Consider the following 18,502-nt stretch of genomic DNA (forward strand, 5'->3'; position numbering starts at 1 on the left):
AAGTAATAAAGGCCAAAACCTGAACAGGCCAGCCTGATCCTCTCAACTGACAATGACAATGGCTACTAGATGTTGAGTGATAAAATACTCTTGACCTAGGAAGAACACAGGTGTTAAGCCTCTAGGTTTTCGTACATAAACGTTTTTAACAAGGAAGCAGATATGTTCCCAGTTGCATGGTATCCTACACCTAACCAAGACAAAGGCATGGCTACAGATCAGCTTTGCTCATCACATGTGAGAATGTCTTGTGATGGAGACCTTTCTACAAAGTTATACAACATTGGGAGACCTACTGCCCCTCACTGAGAAGTATTTTATACACCAACAGATCTACCATGTAAGCAGATACCTTTCTATCCCTTATCTGTTCTAAAACTATGGGGTGATAGGGAAAGAATGGTTTTCACTTGTAATCTTCCGCAGGTGATGAATCCAAACTCAGAATCAGAGAAGAATTCTGTTCCCCAAAGAATGGAGGCAAATTAACGTATCTTTTAAAATAAACACATACTTTTGCCTGTCTCTGTGGCAGAGGAATAAAGCAGTGACTAAGGCCCAGACAACTCATCTTCAGTTAGTTGCACAAGTAGTGGGGGTGTTGAGGATGGAAGAAGGTGGGAATGATCAGCCATGAAGTAGTCATTCATTCTGGGGGGGCGACAAAGGTGGTTTTGCTCACTGCATTGGCAAAATCTACTGCTGGGAAGGCAGTCACCCACAGCACTGTTTCTAGCAAGCCCATCCTCCCAGTGGTGTGCTGCTTAGACAGGAAGCAGAGCATGTGTAGGCGCATGCATGCACTTCCTATGAAGGACTATTAATAGAGCTTGCAACCAACTATAGAGAGTGCGGTTAGGGCAGTTCACATAATCTGTGCACTGCCCCACTCCCATACCAATGGTTATTGCTTCTGACAGGGATGTGCTGATTAAGGTAGTCATGAAGCATTTACATCACAGCATTCCTGTATCCCCCTGTCTGGGGAATGAATTAGTCCAGCTCTGCATCTCCTCAAAGAAATTAATGAGTCAACTGAATGATGGTGGTATGGCTACTGGGCAGATTATGCAAACCCAAAAGAAATGAATAAAGACATGCCTTCTTCTTTGATGGGGAAGAGGTTGTGTGGTCTGGCATTATACTGTGACCAAGCCATGCACAAACATAAAAATATCTGTCCTTACAAGATTCCTTAAATAAACTATAACAGCATTGCTTTTGATGTAAAAAAAAGTGTTGCCTGTGATGGTCCACTTTGAGCCAGAAGCAAGGCCCCTACCCCTGTGGGGTTCACCACTTCCTTCACTAGGTAAGTGTAAATGGTAAATGATACCTCAACAGCAGCTAAAACCTCACACCTTTCTACCTCCATCATAGCTCTCAACCTTCCATCTCCAAAATGAGGAACACTAGTCCTCATAATGTGGAACAAATGGGCAAAATGTAGAACACATACTAATGGCTTACTAACAACTTCACCTAGGAAGGCCATAGGATGGGTAAAATATGCTGGTTTTACTTATAAAGAAGATATTTTAATAAATTAATATGATTCATTTCTAATTACCATGGATTTCACTTAAAAAATTCCTAAATGTGTGACAGAGTCTTTCAATGTGGAACATTGAGGAACTTTGAAGAACATGAACTTTTTAAGAACCCAAATGAAGTATGTTCCTCGTAATGAGGTACACTTGAAAGGTATGACCTCCATAATGTTTCTTCAGAGTACAGGACAAGGCTAACTCATCAGGATTTTCTCTCCCTGCTGATTCTGCGGTGCTTTGCCTCGTCTGAGATGCAATAAACAGTAGGATAGTAGGCAACCACAGTGTGATTCATTTATGTACATATGTGCATCAAATTTAGATGATTAGGCACTGGACTAACTTAGAAAAGTCAGAGTTACTGTTTGTATCTACCCACGAGTCATTGCATTTCTTTTTCTTTTTGAAATTAGCGACACTAAGTGCAAATTGCATTGCATTAACATTAGTCTCAATATTTTCTTTCTTAAACAACTGAAGTCCCCTGGTCTGTACCAGTTATAAGTCAGCTGTTAGCAAGATGGATGATGTGGGATGGTGGTTAGGACTGGCACCTGCCAAAGCAATGATGGCCCAAAGGAAGGACCTAGAACAAGATCAGTGTTGCTGCTGATGCTATTTTTTTAGCTCCCTGAGGGGGCGCATTGTGCGATAAAGTATTATTCAACAACTGTGTAAGCCCTGACTACCATCATAACTAGCAACCCAACCCTTAGAGGTACTGCTTATCCCACCATTATGGATCTGGCTTGCTGACTTCACTTATTATTTGAAATGGGCTACGAAGTGGTGGCCTTTATGCAAATCCTCTCCTGGTCATTCCAAGCTTTATCTAGCAGTCTGTTGTCCAGGCAGACATCATATTGCTTGGAACGATCATATGTTTAATCTGAAAGTTCTCTAATATAGAGAAGTGATGCTCAATAATTGGGCATGCTTCTCTGGCCCCATGACACAGAGGGATAAAGACCTCACTGTGTAACAGATGACCCATGTTCATCTAGCAGCACTGTCAGTGGAGGTGCCAGATGGGGTCGGGGTGGAAGTGACTTGCCTATGTCAGTTCACCCATCTTGGAGGAGAGGGAGGCAGCCTAGGCTCACTGCAACAGCAGTGTTAAGAGCCTGAGAAGTTCCTTGCTGCAAACAACATACAGCTTGAACAGAGGTTGCACATGCTCAGAAGTATTCATGCACCTCCCAAATGCAGCAACTGTGAAACTCACAAGGCTGCAATGGGGTGGGGATGAAGGACTGGGAACACACCCTAGCTACTGCATTATTTTGCACCAGTGTCCTCAAAATTCTCACTGGTCCCAGACATGGGTAGGTTTAAGTGCAGGAAAAGCTAAGGTGGGTCTGATAGACCAATTCAATAAGAAAAGGAGCTGATGGTAACCATTAGTCAACTGCAGAGTATAAAATAAATAAATAAATATTTGTGTATACTTGACTGAGACATAAGGTGGGCCATAGAAGCCCTATATTAATTCCTCCTTGTTATGCTGCTCTGGAATGGCCCAGTGGTTTTAGTGTCTATAGCCATCTCCATAGCAGTGTTCGTCAAACTGGGTCACTCCATGGCAGCACCCATCCCTTTTCTAGTCTCCTTTGTATCTACTGTTGCACAGCCCCTGAATTCCCAACTGGGTATTGAGGTATTTGGCATGAGCTCAGGTTTAAAATGATTAACAGAAGAATGCTGCCTTATTGGGTGGGGGGGTATAACTTATGCAGAATGCTTGATCTTCTTTGTCTACATATAGTATTGCAAACTAAGGGGAGTATTAAACATTTAGTTCACCAAAGGAGTTCAGTAAAAGTAGCTAGAGTTGTATAAATATATGAAAGTGTGTATCACTTTAAAAAAAATCTGAAATAGATGACCTGTAATGATTGGGAGGACAAAGAATTGTGCTTAATTATGTGAGAAAGATTTGGAAATAAAGACTGTTACAAGTCTCTACAGTACTACCTCTTTGTAAAGGGAATGGTGTTGTCCTTATTTCTATGAGAACAGAAGCAGAGAAACATATTTCTACTTTGAAAGAGTTAAGAGGCTGTGGTATAGTGAATTCAGTAGAAGACTTACGACAGACTGAAAGAATTTACAAATGTTGTCATGTGACTTTTTCTAATACCGAGAGAGAGAGAAAAACTTCTATATTTTAGTTCGTTCGAAAGCAACAATAACGTGCAATACCAATGAGCCTGGATTCATAAAAGTTACAGTGAGCCTCATGGACAACTTTTTGAATTCAAAAACAACCCTAATGCGATGCTTTTGCAAGAAGATGTACAGCACCCACAGGGAAGCCTGGATGATGACCTCTTGAACAGCTGTTATCTCCATGCTGAAGATGTCCAGTACAGTGGAATGAATGGACTCAAATCCAGTCTGAGGAGGACTGATTATTAGCAGTCCTCAGGGCAAACAGCATCCAGAAATTAATATACTGTTGAATAGTATGTAGACACTACGGAGGCTGAACTACAGCTAAATGTAATAAACACTCAAAAAGTCCTAGCCTAAACCTAACTTGTATTATAATATCTCCACAATCAGGGTCAGTGCATGAAATAGGAGACTACTAGTACTAAGGAACATGGTGGCATTTTCTGACTGCACAGCATTTACCCCACAAATTTTCCACCAGTTTTCTATTCTGATTCTGAGATGACTGCAGTATCAGACAGACAGTAATTAAACAGGACGAGGTATAGCAGTCCTATGCAGCAACCTGTCCTGAAATCCAGCACATATTTTGCATGTGCCTGTCAGACTCCATGATTTTATCTTCCATTTAAGTTTAATGTGGCACTATCATAACAAGCCCATATCTTGGATTCTTGACTCTTCAATGTTTTCCTTCAAGCAAATTATGTTTGCATTTTAGCATTCATTAAAATGTTATGTATTCTTGTAAGACTTAGCACTAATAACAACAGCTTCTTCATGTTCTGTATGGCATTAAAAGATTTTTAAACACATGCTGAAAATTGAAATAAAGTTGAAGTTTTGCCTTGGATATTTTGAAATATGAATAAGAGGACAAAAATGTAGAAAATCAAGCAAAGAAGAGGGTGATGAAACAAGTCTATCTGTTGAACTGGTCAGTAAAACAGCTACAAGAGACATACAGAAAAAAGGTGACCTTAAATGTGACAAGAGTACAGATAATTTAGCAACTGAACAATTACCTGCAACATCTTTCTACAGAATTCAGCTGTCCAAAACTTACTTTGAATTGTTTCTGCTAAAAATAAAAAAAATGTCTTACCAATGTTGCACCAGAAGGACCTGTGATCCGTCTCTGTCCAAAGGGTTTTCCATTATTTGTGCTTGATATTTTCCCTGTTTTATCACCATTTGTTGTAAGATTTGGTCTACCATTTTTACCTGCAAATCAACATATGTACAGATGACACTATAGTTGCCTGGCAATCTTCTTTAAAAGTGTTGTATAATATAAAGAAAAATCTTGCTCCATATAAAATAAATAATGCAGACCTGCCAGTGAAAGCAAATTCAGTATATTCTTTCACTCAAATTCAGTTACTGCTACCAGTGGACCAGAATTAAAGCATGCACAATAATGCTGCTATAATGGAATATAAATGTGGCATTTGGTAGACTCATGTTATCCAAAGATGACCTCAATTTCCATTTTCAAACAGTGTGACTATGAGCAAATTACTTAATCATCAGGTACTCCAGCTTACAACTGGAAAGAACGGTTAGGAAATGTACAAGAGAATAACAATGAATATCACTCACATTTAGGGAACATTGATTAGACTTATGTGTTCAAAGACAACAGTATTAATAGTACTCCTCAATGAGTTTAGGGCCACAGAAGTCTGTTTATATCTTATTTCTGACACGGGCAAAAATGTTAACAGTAGCATTTGTGGATATTGTGAGTGAAATAGTATTCATACAGAGAACAGCAGGAACTAGTGGTATACAACATGAAAGAAAATAACAAAAACTGAATAGCACAGCATGAAAATAGGATGCGGCAGGAAAAATTACAGTCATAAACAAATGATAAGGCATGTCAGTGAGTTAAGATATTACCTTCTGATATGTACCACCATGTAATTAATTCTGGGCATGATTCCATCAGCCACTATGTGCATTCTGAAGAAGGTAATTTAACCGCTCCAGTTATATATATATATATATATATATATATATATATATATATATATATATATATATATATATATATATATATATATATATATATATATATATATATATATATACAATACCTTTTTTGCAGACTGTCTATATTTCTACCTCAGATTTTTTTGCCTGCTCATCATAAAATCTTATGATTTTCTGGCAAATCATTCACAGATGAAGTCATGAAATAATGATATACATTTGAGTTTCCGACTTGATATCCTTCAGAAAATATATACTAACACAAAACCTGTTATTGTAACTACTTTCTAAATTTGTAAGAATGATATTTAAAAACTGACCCTGATTTTCAGCCTTTGGCCTCCCATTATTTTTGTCTTTGTCCAGATTTCTTGTTGAGAGGTATGATTTACCTAGACACACACACACACACAAACACACACACACAAGCACACACACACACAAACACAAACACACATATATATATATATATATATATATATATATATATATATATATATATATATATATATATATATATATATATATGGGAAAAAAGAGGTTGTGGATGGATGGATGGATGGAGATTTATATATACTGTGTGTGTGTATCTGTGTGTGTGTGTGTGTGTGTGTGTGTGTGTGTGTGTGTGTGTGTGTGTGTGTGTGTGTGTGTGTGTGTGTGTGTGCGTGTGTGTGTGTGTATAGGTGTGTGTGTGTGTGTGTGTGTGTGTGTGTGTGTGTGTGTGTGTGTGTGTGTGTGTGTGTGTGTGTGTATATATAGATATATATATATATATATATGTATAGAGAGAGAGAACCCATGGTCCATGCCTTTTGTGCCTTGTTATCAAGTTAGCTGTAGCAATCATGAATGAAAATCAAATGACAATTTACATCCGACCTTCAGAGCAATCGTCATCTTCAGTTAATAAGAAGAGCTAAAAATGATTTCCTTTAACATTTTTGTTAATATTCAGTTATCTTATTTCTAAGCAGTTTCATATCACTTAATTACATAAGTGTTTTAAATCAGGAGTGATTATGCATGTTTACCACCAAAAGTGTTCATTCTATATGTTTCTGTGTAACTAGCTCATGTCTATTTGCTCATCTACTGATACTACTGCTGGAATTATTAAATCATCCTTATTCTGTGCCGTTCTAGTTTCTTCTTGCATATTTAGGTATTTTATACCCTTATGCTTTTCTCTATGCAGGCACTAAAGTTACTCTCACCATTTTAATTATTATCCCTGCTTTTGTCTTTCTTTTTTTCAACAATATCTCTTTTCCTCTGCTTTTGCTTTGTGAACTGCTGTTATTAGTTTGCCCCCTGTAACTGGTAGCTCTTTGTTTTCATTAGGTCTTTGTAGTTCATATTTCCAGTGCTTCTCAATTACCTGTGTAATGAAATGCTTGTCTGATCCCTGGTGTAACAATCTTGCCGCATTATTGTGCCTTTCAGTATATACATACGCAGAATTAAGTATATCACAGCCAGCAGCAACATGCTACCATTAACAGTTTTGTACAGGAGATCCCAGATTTGACTGTATCTCCCTTTTTTCTGACATATTTTGTAAATCATGAGATATATATATATATATATATATATATATATATATATATATATATATATATATATATAGCCCACTATTTTGAACTGCCTTTTTAACTTCCCATCTTTTGCTTCAGTCACCTCTCCTTAGCTATTTACGCATCAAATCTTATCAACACATGGTTGCTTCAGTAATTTATATAATGAGCACAATAATTGTTGGCATTCCTGATCTATTTTATTTTATTCTGATTACAACCATGCATTCTTTCTTTCTCTTGCTATCTGTTTTTTGTTCACTTCTGATTTGATTACTGTATTAACTCCTTTCTAAAATGTTTCTACTAGTCTGAGCTAGGATGTCATCTTAGAATTGTTTTCTTAATGGTTTAAAACATTCACTATGTTTTGATCTGATGATGACAACAAACATATATGCAGTTTTATGACTGCAAACTTGCAAATACAAACAATTCCAAGGAGACCCATGCCTTCTTCAGACTAGGGGGATACATAATGCTGCCATACATTCTTTCGATATATCATTTGATAAGCATGGAACAATTCTGTTCTTTAATGTTCAGCTGAGCCAGCACTACTTGGCACCAGTGCATCTTGCCAAATTTGTAACTTACAACAGAAGGTGTAAGACAATTGACAGATTAAGTTTAATGGACAGTTTTCATTCTGCCACTAATCTAGTGGATGTATAACATACACAAACATAATTCATTGTTGGCAGTCATTGCAGTAAATTATATAAACGTAGTTTTCTTCCAAGGAGTGGACATTCCATGGTAGGCAATTGCTTAATGCAGTGTTATATTGGTGTTATTACTTTGCATGCCAAGCACTATATAGTTTTCTGTGTGACTTACCCTATTCCTTTTTCTTTTATTTGTTATTTAAATATAAATGCATTTAGTTATTTATTGATGTATTGTCTGATTGTCTGACACCTAGCCTACTACTTCCCTATGACCCTATGATGAGAATTAGAAGGTCAAACAGAACTGGGTATTTCATGGCCCGAAAGGTGAGACACAGGTCACCTTTAAGCATACAGTACACTAGTGAGCATGTTTATCTACTGGGATAGTTAAAAGATTTAACAGAACATGACACTCTTTAAATGATTTAAAACAGTACAAAAGTTTTGACAGAATAAATAACAAGGGTTAGTAAAACAATAACATATAAGTGGACCCATAAATAAAAAAAAAACAGTTATCACTTCACAGGGTATAATTTAAAAACACACTTTATGCCCAGCTTTCCAATTATCCCTTGTGGGAAGTTGGCCATCAACTGTATTTTCCATCTTCTTGCCTTTATTTCTAGCAGTGGGGATCAAATCTACCTTTATTTATTAGTGAATTGAGTACAAAATATACAAATCTTTCAAAGGTCATGCAACTGTTTTAATGTTTATACAATGCATTCTTATCATTTTTTTTTTCATTTTAATAGTATACAGAGGTTCAATAACTCAGTCAAATTTCTTTTGGCCTTTCCACTATAAATAACTGTCACAGGCTACACACTAACATGCAAACACACCCAGGGCAGCAATATGTCATCTTACAATGCTAGTTCCCTCTTGGAATATAACAGATTAATTTCCCTGTAATGAAGTAATCTAAATATACTTTGTAGTGTACAAATGTTACAAATAAAATATGCCTGGTGTTCTTCTGTCTGCCTTTATGAACCATGTTAGGATAAGGAAATATAAATCTTATATTTCTCTAGTGACCACTGAGGTAACACCCTTTCCCTCAGTCGGAAGAGTGCCTAATATTCAAGTACTCCCTCTTCAAACCCTAAAATGACATGAAGCAGACATCCTCTACCACAACTTGAGCACAGGAGGAATTGCCATGTGAAACAAGGTCCTCACTCTGGCTTAGATTAATAGACTGACATCAGTCACAAACCTACAAGACTGAATTGTTTTGCATGATGCATGTTCTATTTGTGTTTAGGTAGCAGCTTATGGTGTATTGTGTCACAGTCTGTTCTGCTCAATGGACTCAAGGTTTGGGAATGAAAGCTTAGGTGTGATCATTACCTGCTAGCGCAGGAAATTTAGTCCACTAAACCTGAAAGGAAAATGGAGTTTATTAGTGACACATAATAGATTTACTTTCAGTATGTATATCTGAATCCATTCTGTGTCATTTAAGTTTATTTTGTTATCTGTTAATTACAGTTAGGTTTGAATGACAATAATGGACTTATAAGCTGCTGACCACAATTTGATAGCTACATAAATGAATACTTCAAAAAGCCTTATTTTTTGGAATATTGTACTAGCAGTGGGTTGCCTACTGCGGCCACAGAAATCCTCTGTGACTGTCTCAGAGCAAACATCCACTAACAGGGATGTTTCAGGTTTTGTCAGTTATGCCTTTGATCATTAGATTTATACTTCTTGAGTAATTATGTTTAATAACCCATACAGTAAATAAGAATAATTCATATTTATTTCTCAAAAGAAAATGTTATTTTTCACTATACCATAGTCCATATGAAATGATAAAGTTGGTAACAAAACAGAGGATGGCATTAGGTATCTTTTCTGTTAACAGCTCTAATAAAACAATAACACAGTGCTCTAGATGTTTACAAGTTTTTATGTATTTTCCATTCTTCTTATATAGTCCCTAAAAATGTTTGCTTGATATATATGTACAGATTCAAAGTAACACTGACAACAAAACAATATGTATTTTTGCATGTAAGTCAAAATATTGTACCTTGTCCCAAAAATGGCTTGCTGGGTCTGCCATGAAATAGCCTCTTCCCATTGCTGCCTGGATAAGTGTTGTAATGGTTTCTTGTTTTGGATGGGAGTACAGATTCAGATGATGGTAATGATGATTGGGTTGGTTGCAGTGGACGTTGCGGAGATAAGTTCTCAGATGTTATAGAGGACAAATGTGCTCCAGTTGTCTCTGATAAAGATGCCCTTGCAGAACCCCCTGTGAATAAAAAAGATGAAGGAAGTAAGACAAAAGTTTAGGTAAGAAAAATGTTAGAAGGCTAGAGGTAATAGTGGAGAATGAAGAACAAGAGAAAAAAGAATTAGATTTTATTGTTTGAAGCAAACTGTTTTTTGTTTTTGGCCAGATGACACTACATTTAAAATGTCTATCAGTTGGCACGTAGGATTACAGCACTAAGTTGTTAATAAGCTACTTTCTGTAACCAAATATTAACAAGTTAAATTACTTACATGTCAGATTGCTTGCTATGTGACTTTGAACAAGCCACTTCATCAGACACTGCTTCTGTGCCACTACTGAAAAGGGACATCTGTGTCCAGTGGGCATACATGGTTAACAAATGTATAAAAATCTACCAGAGCACTAGTGAACAGAATATTGAGATATAAATGATACTTCCTCTTTGCTACCAAATTTTTATTGCCACTATTTAATGCAAGGTCAGAATTAGAAGACGGTGATGCTAAAAAAGCAGGCATAGTTCCAGAAAAGGCAGAAAATGTAGCTATTAAAGACAAGTCATCAAAAGCAAGAGTTTTCTCATCATTTACTATTGACTTACTATGAAGTTGCAAACCATATGGATCCTTCAGCAGACCTGATGAACGATCATCTGAAGAAGAAGAAGAAGATGATGAAGAAGGCATTTTTGATACATGTTGAGACTCTCTGGAGTGGTTCCATCCAGTCTCCTTATTAGAAATGTGATTTGCTTTTGATGTATGTTTTGAAAAACCTGAGGAAATTTTTGGAAGTTCGGATGGCAAAGAAGGTTTTATTAATAAAGTGGACTCACTAGATTCTTCTTCCTTTGAGTTAATTATTCTGGAGCTTCTTTGCCTGTTTTCTCCAGAAGTGGAAACTGATCCTCCAGATTTAGGGAGTATGGATGATATATATGGAGATGCATTAGACGAATCTGATTTAATGATTGGACTGTTTCTTCGTCTGGAGCTACTAATATCAGGACCTCTCTGAACAGGCTGTGAATGAGTAGATGAGGAGTGTACATTAGCTGAAGAAGAAAATGGGGTATCAGGAGACAATGATGAGTCTGACTTGGAGACAGATGGAAGCAAACTCTGCCTTTCTTCCATAATTTCTGTGTCTTTTACATCCTTATCATCACTATCATAGTAGCCGTGTGCACTTTCAGTAACTTCTTTGACTAAAGAAGAGTGTGGCCTAGTAGTGGACTTGGTTATGGAGGGGAATGAAGAGGACTTATGTGAAGTACCCTGTTTTGATTTTGGATTATATCTCCGTATGTTGGGGTAGCCAGTGCCAATCTGTCTCTCGTTATCTTTTGATAAATGTGAATCCAGTGAAGGAGATTTTCTCGAAGCAGAAGACACACGATGATATACCTTGGAAGCTAACTCAGGTTTTTCTAATTTTCTGTTTTGACTGTCAGGCTCTATAGTTGATGAATGAGAAATACTCTTTGTTTCAACTGAGGAAGAACCAAGGGATGTTTGTGATAGTTGTTCTGCACTTACTGTCTTTTGAGAAACTCTTGATGCTAAATGATGGTTTCTTTTCCCAGATTCATGCAAATCTCCAGAAGATGGAAATCTTAAAGATGATGATGAACCACTGTGATGCACTTTGGAGGCTGACTTTAATTTTTCAAGTTCAGCTTTCCTTTCATTTTCATATTCATCATCTTCTGCATCAAATGAATTTACTTTCAAAGCAGTAGAACTTGTTTCTTCAACAGGCACACTCTTTTTAGGAACTGCAAAACGTGACTGCATGCCTGTTTGCACACCTGTGTTTGCATTATGTGACGATGATATTCCTGAAGATATGATTGTTTTTTCATGTCTTTCATGATCTTTCTGTGAGTTGTCTGATATCCTACTATCTTTAGATGATGCAATAGGGGACCTATTACCTGAATTAGCTATCTGAAGAGAACGTTTTGGCTGCAGCACTCTTGACGAAGGCACTTGCCTAGGTTGGCTGGTTCTAGTTTTAGAATAATCTGCATTTTGATTACTTAAAGAGTTCAAATGTGAATGCACTGAGGGGAACTTTGGTTTTATACCATGTCCTAACTGAGAAGATGATATTTTATGGTTAACTGACTCCTCTGAACCAGAATTAGGCTGGGATACTACTTGCTTCTTTATATGATCACTACTTTCCAAGTGGGAAGCAGAAGCTGAAGATAAATCAGGTTTAGGCTTATATGACATTGCCTTTTCTCCTCCTGAAAATGGGGTGCCTACTTGGGACAATTTAGATGATACATTGGGAAGACGTAATGGACTTTCTGAAGGAAATAAACTAATTTTAGAATTACTATTTTTCTCTAAAGAAGAGCTAGAAGGTTGTCTTTGTGTGTCAAATTTATACTTAGGTTCCATTGAGCTGGATTTTAATAGGTCTTTTTCTTTTAAAAGATGTGTGTTTTTGTTTACCTTTTCTTGATCGTCAACATTATGGTGAACTACACCTTCCTTTTTAGTCGGTGTATTTTCTGATAAAGTATGAGGTAATAACAAAACATTTGATACATCTGAATTTTCCTCTTTAGTGTCTTTCAAACTGGAGAAAGATCCAGGTGATATTTCCTGTTGTACTGGCACTATCTCCTGCCCATCTGACTTAGCTGGAGATTGAGTAGAAGAAATCACAAATTTAGGAGAAGGTATACGAGAAACAGATACTCTTTTTCTTCCTTGATTTAATGATTTACGTTGGAAAGAAGGATGCATTTTGGAATGAGAGTTCGATAAAGTAGGGGTGTCAGTAGAACTTTTCACTTCTTTATTTCTGGGTACAGATGGTGGATTTGTCTGAGACCGGGATGAAAAGAATGGTGGTTTTGTTGAAGAGGTTGGTACTGTTGCAGATGTTTTTGGTGCAGATGTCGTAACTAATTCTCTTTCTTTATCCATCTCTACCACTTCTTGCATTCTTGTTGTCTTATGTGAAGCTGAATCACTAGTTCCATCTGTTAAGAGAAAAATGTTACATATACCATTGACTTTATTATAAACAGTACTTATATTAAACTTTCTTAATTAGTCCATCCATCTACACAACTGACGTTTGACTCTTTTTGTTTAACATTATTTTCTTATGCTAACCATATGTAGCATGTCAAACAAAAGTAGAATTTTCATATTTCAGGCTGAGAACAATATTAAGACTCAGTTATGATTGCATACATCAAAATATTTCATGATACATAACTAAGGGCTACAATTTTGTATACTATATATTGTAGCAAATGTGTATCTTCAGTTTCTTAATGTTTTAGGTAATAAATGAGATATTTTAAAGTACAGAGATGTAGACAAGTGACTCGATTAAAGGAGATGATCTAAATTAAATACAAAGAGAGCAAGGTCATTAGTTGATATGAAAAGACAGGCTGTGCTGTAGGAGGCAAGCTGAAAAATAAGACAATGAGGTATAGCTAGAGGGGGACAAATATGGAAATGTTTTAGAAAAGGAGAAGAATTGGCTGGGTACCAGAAAAAATCAATAAATATTGTAAAGATATGAAACAAAATCTGATGAAAGAAAAAGAGAAGCAAAGAGGAAAAGGAAATGTGAAAGGAGGCAGTTTTAATAGGATGCAGGAGAAAATGAGGTTAATGAAGTCATTGTGTTAACTAATTTCATTGTTATAGGCTAGATGAAAAGATAAGCACTGCTGAAATTTACACTAGCAACTTTAACCGCAGTGATAGTAAAGGGGACAGTCCAGCCACAGATGATGAAGACATGCTCTACATACCTGTCAATCAGAAACTTATACAACTGAACTGCAATCAATGTCTTAAATGAGAAAATACACAAGTTGAAGGATGTGGGATGTAGTGGTACCATCCACAACTTGTGTTAACAATACAAGGAAAAAGAGGATACCACAATATAGCATGCAGCAGGAGTGGTATAGAATGCATACAATCAAAGTCGCTGAGTTTATATTAGTATTCGGACAACTAAAACAAATCTGAAGTAAGATAACCGAGTGTCTATGTAAAATGGAACCAAATAAGAGTTAAATGCAAGATTATTTTATAAGGAGGTAGGGGAATATGTGGGAAAACCATAGATGGGAAAAGGCAGCATAAAAAAGACTGAAGAGAATGCGACTGGACATACAATTTGGAAAAACAGAGAATCATGAATTTGGGAATTGGGAAAGTATGAACAGTCCCAGGAACATCAGCAGCACATGCAATAAAAATGAGTCACGTTTGTATGGTGTTGATATAAGGACACCAAGACTGTCATTAGGTAGAGAAACGGTGAACAGTTGGGGAGGGGTACAGAGAATGATTCGGTGCAAAAGTGAACATTAGTGTTTTCAGAAAAGTCAGGCAGCAGCAGACGTATTAGGAATGAAGGGAATAAAATGAGTAAAAGTGAGAAAAGATCAATGTAACAAGTTAGACTTAAGAAAGGACAGTGTTACAGGAAGTCATTACTGGATCCATTCTCTATAAGGACTGCTGAATGTAGGATGTGAACAGCATGAAAATAAATCAGAAGGTTGATTGGGAGCATGAGACATGCCAGCTTCTGTCTGCTGTACTGAGAGGTACCAGTGTCAAGAATTAGGAGAAAGGTAATACTAACACTGCTTTGGTAGGATTAAAATAGCTGAAGTTTTGCAACAAGAAATGACAGCATTCTTAAACTATTTTCTTACAATACCACAATGTGATTAACCTTTGCTGGGAAAGCTGTGAGGGAAATATAAGATTAGAGATGTGAGACTGCAGCATGCTTGGGTTCAGTAAGCTAAAATGCACTATACAATATATGCCTTGTTGAGGTAGGTTGTTGCCTGAAGAGAAGCTATGGAGATACACTAAAGAGGAAGTCACTACACTATGAGTCCATGCATCAAGAAACAGGGATGGAGTCTTAGCCACCATAGGTCTTGGATAGGGTGAAGGGACAATACCAGGAAAAAAAGGTATTTATACAGATTGCAAGGAGATAATCGAATAGTGAAATTTAGGAAAGTCGAGTCAAAGGTGATAAGGCTGTCAAGAAGATAAATGTATCCATGTCAAAGAAGCTTTTAAATGAGCTGCTAGGAGGGTCAAATGTTTTTCGGGAGTTCATGGAAGGAATAAAACAGTAAACCAAAGAGTCATTTGCTGCAAAAGGGGGAGGGATGTAGGAGAGAAGAGAATAAACAGGAATATTAAATGCATTTGGTATGTTAATTTGCATGCAGGAATTGAAAGGAAGGTTGTAAAAACAAGATATTGGTGCAGGTATATATACATAAACAGATTAGCTGACAAGCTGTCAAGGAATAGAAGAGGTAATACCCAGGGTAAGGACAGGTTGCCCAAGTGGGTGCTGAAAAATGTATGGACATATGGATGGACTTGCAGAACTCATGTCAAGAGTGAATATATGACTAAGTCTTGACAATAAACTTTACCATCATCCAATCTGCTGATGCTCACAGCAGTGACAATCAGGTGTTGACTACGCAAAAAAAAAAAAATGAAATTGTCTGCCTTCACTGCATGATAGGGAAACTGAAATTCATACCTGCAGGATCCTTGGCTAAGAGGAGCTGTGTTGAACATATGAATTAAGATTTTATACCTTCTTGAAGCTGCAGAACTAAATATTAGTAAGTCAGCTGCTGGTCAGGACCTATATGGTTGTCAAGACTGCTTATGGGGATGTCTTGATGGCTTCAGAAGTGACAGTTTGAAAACCTTTTAAAATTTCTAGATCTGCAAAGGAGTCATGTTACTACCAATCTAGTGGTCTAGCTTGTGATCCAGATAACGTATTGCAGTAAGTAGGGAATCAGCTGGGAAAATCATTGCAAATTAGTGAACTTCCTGACTTATAATTTCTGACAATGGTCAGCCTTTCAGACAAAATAAACAATACATCTCAGATGGACCATGACTAAATATGATTGAAGAACCTGGGGACAATGCAATGTACATGTAGATTTTGACAAGGCCCTTGATGCCACATCTCACCTAATATTATGAAAAAAAAAAAAAGTTTTGCAGTGCAGAGGAAACATTTTATTAGATGTGTCTGGAACTGATGCTGACAGCGATAAGCTGTCCAGTGACAGAAGGATATATACTTTTAAAGTTTGGTTTGGATGCTTGTAATACTCAGTGTACTTATGTCTGATATAACTAGCACAAATGAGAACTAAACAATCCTCTTTAGCAATAGTTCAAATATTGAGGTAGGGGGCTGTAGACTGAGGGGGGCAGTACCAAGCATGACTTCACCTGAAGATATAGGCTATGAAATGAGAGTCTGGAAATCATTACTAAAATGCAAAGTATCAAAAAACAAAAAAAGACAGAAGGTCAGAAGACTGGAAACTCATTTTATTCACAAATTTGATCTTCCTAAAGTTGAGTGACCTAATGCACTGTTGGAGGCAGCTGGAAATGAATAATAGAATGTTGGCACCTGTTGTGCAATGGGTGGAGGATGTAGACGTAATATTCCTTGATAGTGAGCATATCAGAAGTCATATCAGGTATTCTGCATCTTGTTCATATTGAGAATAATGTCAGACTTATAAACAGTACCCATACAAGGCTTACTTTAATACAGATGGGACTGGGTAATCTGGAACACTGCAACAGGATTATGGAACTAGACATATCCATAATACAGGCAGGACAGGCAAGGAAATATATGATAGGGGCACACAGAAATAAAAAGAGCAAAGAAACAATACTAAGAAAAACATGGTTAATGAAGTAGTACCCAGAAAGTGAGGAGGGTGGCTTTAGAATGACTCAAGGAAATACTGCCTCATTGAGCAAGTGATAGGAGCCAAAAATCTCCAATCAGATTTTGAACCTGAATACAAGGGCCTGAAAGTATTTAGTAAGGAACTGAACTGGCAGTGCAACCAGTGGAATGTGCTTCAGATGCAGAAAAGCTGGTTGCAGTGAACAGGCTTCGAAGATCACTGCACTACATCTTTATGCATGACAATAAAAGTAGTTCTTCCAAAAGTAATGTTACAGCAACTTCAGAATCTAATGTCTCACAACATTCTAATATTGCTCTTTTAAAATAACTTTTAAAGAAAGTATTATTTTTTTTATTAATCTTTTGAACCTGCAGCACCAAAAAGTACACTTACTAATACGTTCATGAACTTCATGGTGATGTACTATGGCAGTTTATGGCCTACAATGGCAATTTCTTCAGTAAAGATATTACACAAAATAACACAGTCTGAAAATGTTACATCAATACAGTTCAGAAGCTAAAACGGAAACATTTATTGTAGTATACAGAAAATAATTAGGCAACTAGCTATACAACAGGCACTTTAATGCTGCATTATCAAACATATTATGAATGTTATCTAAATTTTACAAACTATGGCAAAAATAAAGCAGGCATAGGTTTTAATCTAGTTCAGTACTTACATACTGGCATCATGACACTGAAGGCTTTAGACTGAGGACCCTGCCCTCTTCTATTTCCTGCACGAATTTTGAAAACATAACGCTCTCCAGGATGCAGACCGTCAATTATGGCAGATGTTGACTCTCCAGGATATGTGATGGTCTTTAATCCGAAGGGCTTGAGAGCCGGAGCGTATGAAATAATGTATTCTGAAATAATTTGGCAGACGGTTGGAAGGATGTAACTGAAAAGTGTCCAGTTTCCAGTGGATAGACTGTATGGGTAGGATGAATTAGAACGTGCATTACTAACATTAATAACTTAGCAATGCACGCCAGTAGCTGGTGTACAAAAATATAAGTTTGCAGATAATATAGATCCATCTACTGGCTACTATGCAAATTGTTTTTTCTCAGGTTATTCACTAAAAATAACATAAATAAACAAAATCATGCTGTACACAGACTAGTCACTAGATGCTTCATTATACGGTCATGCTCTTACTTCTGCAAAACGTAAGTAGCAACTTTATACTGTAGGAATTATTAATGCCATTATAAATAATAATACCACTACCTCAGCATTTAATAAAACTAAAGTGTAAATCTTTAACTTTGGCCAGACAATATTAGGATATGGCATGCGTGCCAACAATTATACTTGTTGAAACACATTAAGATCACTAGGTTGTTTCAGATGTAATATTTTTAAGACATACATTTGAATGTAAGACAGTATGACTATTTTCTGATGCATTTAATGTACAATAGACTTTGTGTATACGTATTAATATTACTTAAAGCAATTAAAATGTTCTATACACAGTGCAAT

The 18,502-nt window shown here is 36.6% G+C and overlaps 1 protein-coding gene across 2 annotated transcripts in view; it reads right to left on the reverse strand.

Annotated features, from left to right (window-relative positions):
• Positions 1-18,502, reverse strand: part of FNDC1 (fibronectin type III domain containing 1) — a 541,793-nt gene that overhangs the window by 265,616 nt on the left and 257,675 nt on the right. For both annotated transcript variants that reach the window (XM_044054699.1, XM_044054698.1), the window contains exons 7-10: positions 17,692-17,880; positions 10,833-13,232; positions 10,022-10,246; positions 4,831-4,949 (exon numbers count right to left, since the gene is read on the reverse strand). In XM_044054699.1, coding sequence (XP_043910634.1) covers positions 4,831-4,949; positions 10,022-10,246; positions 10,833-13,232; positions 17,692-17,880 — 2,933 coding nt within the window. The remainder of the gene's footprint in view (positions 1-4,830; positions 4,950-10,021; positions 10,247-10,832; positions 13,233-17,691; positions 17,881-18,502) is intronic.

Source organism: Protopterus annectens, chromosome 13.part0, assembly GCF_019279795.1.
Source record: "Protopterus annectens isolate FY-2018-M chromosome 13.part0, PAN1.0, whole genome shotgun sequence".
Classification (NCBI taxonomy): domain Eukaryota; kingdom Metazoa; phylum Chordata; order Ceratodontiformes; family Protopteridae; genus Protopterus; species Protopterus annectens.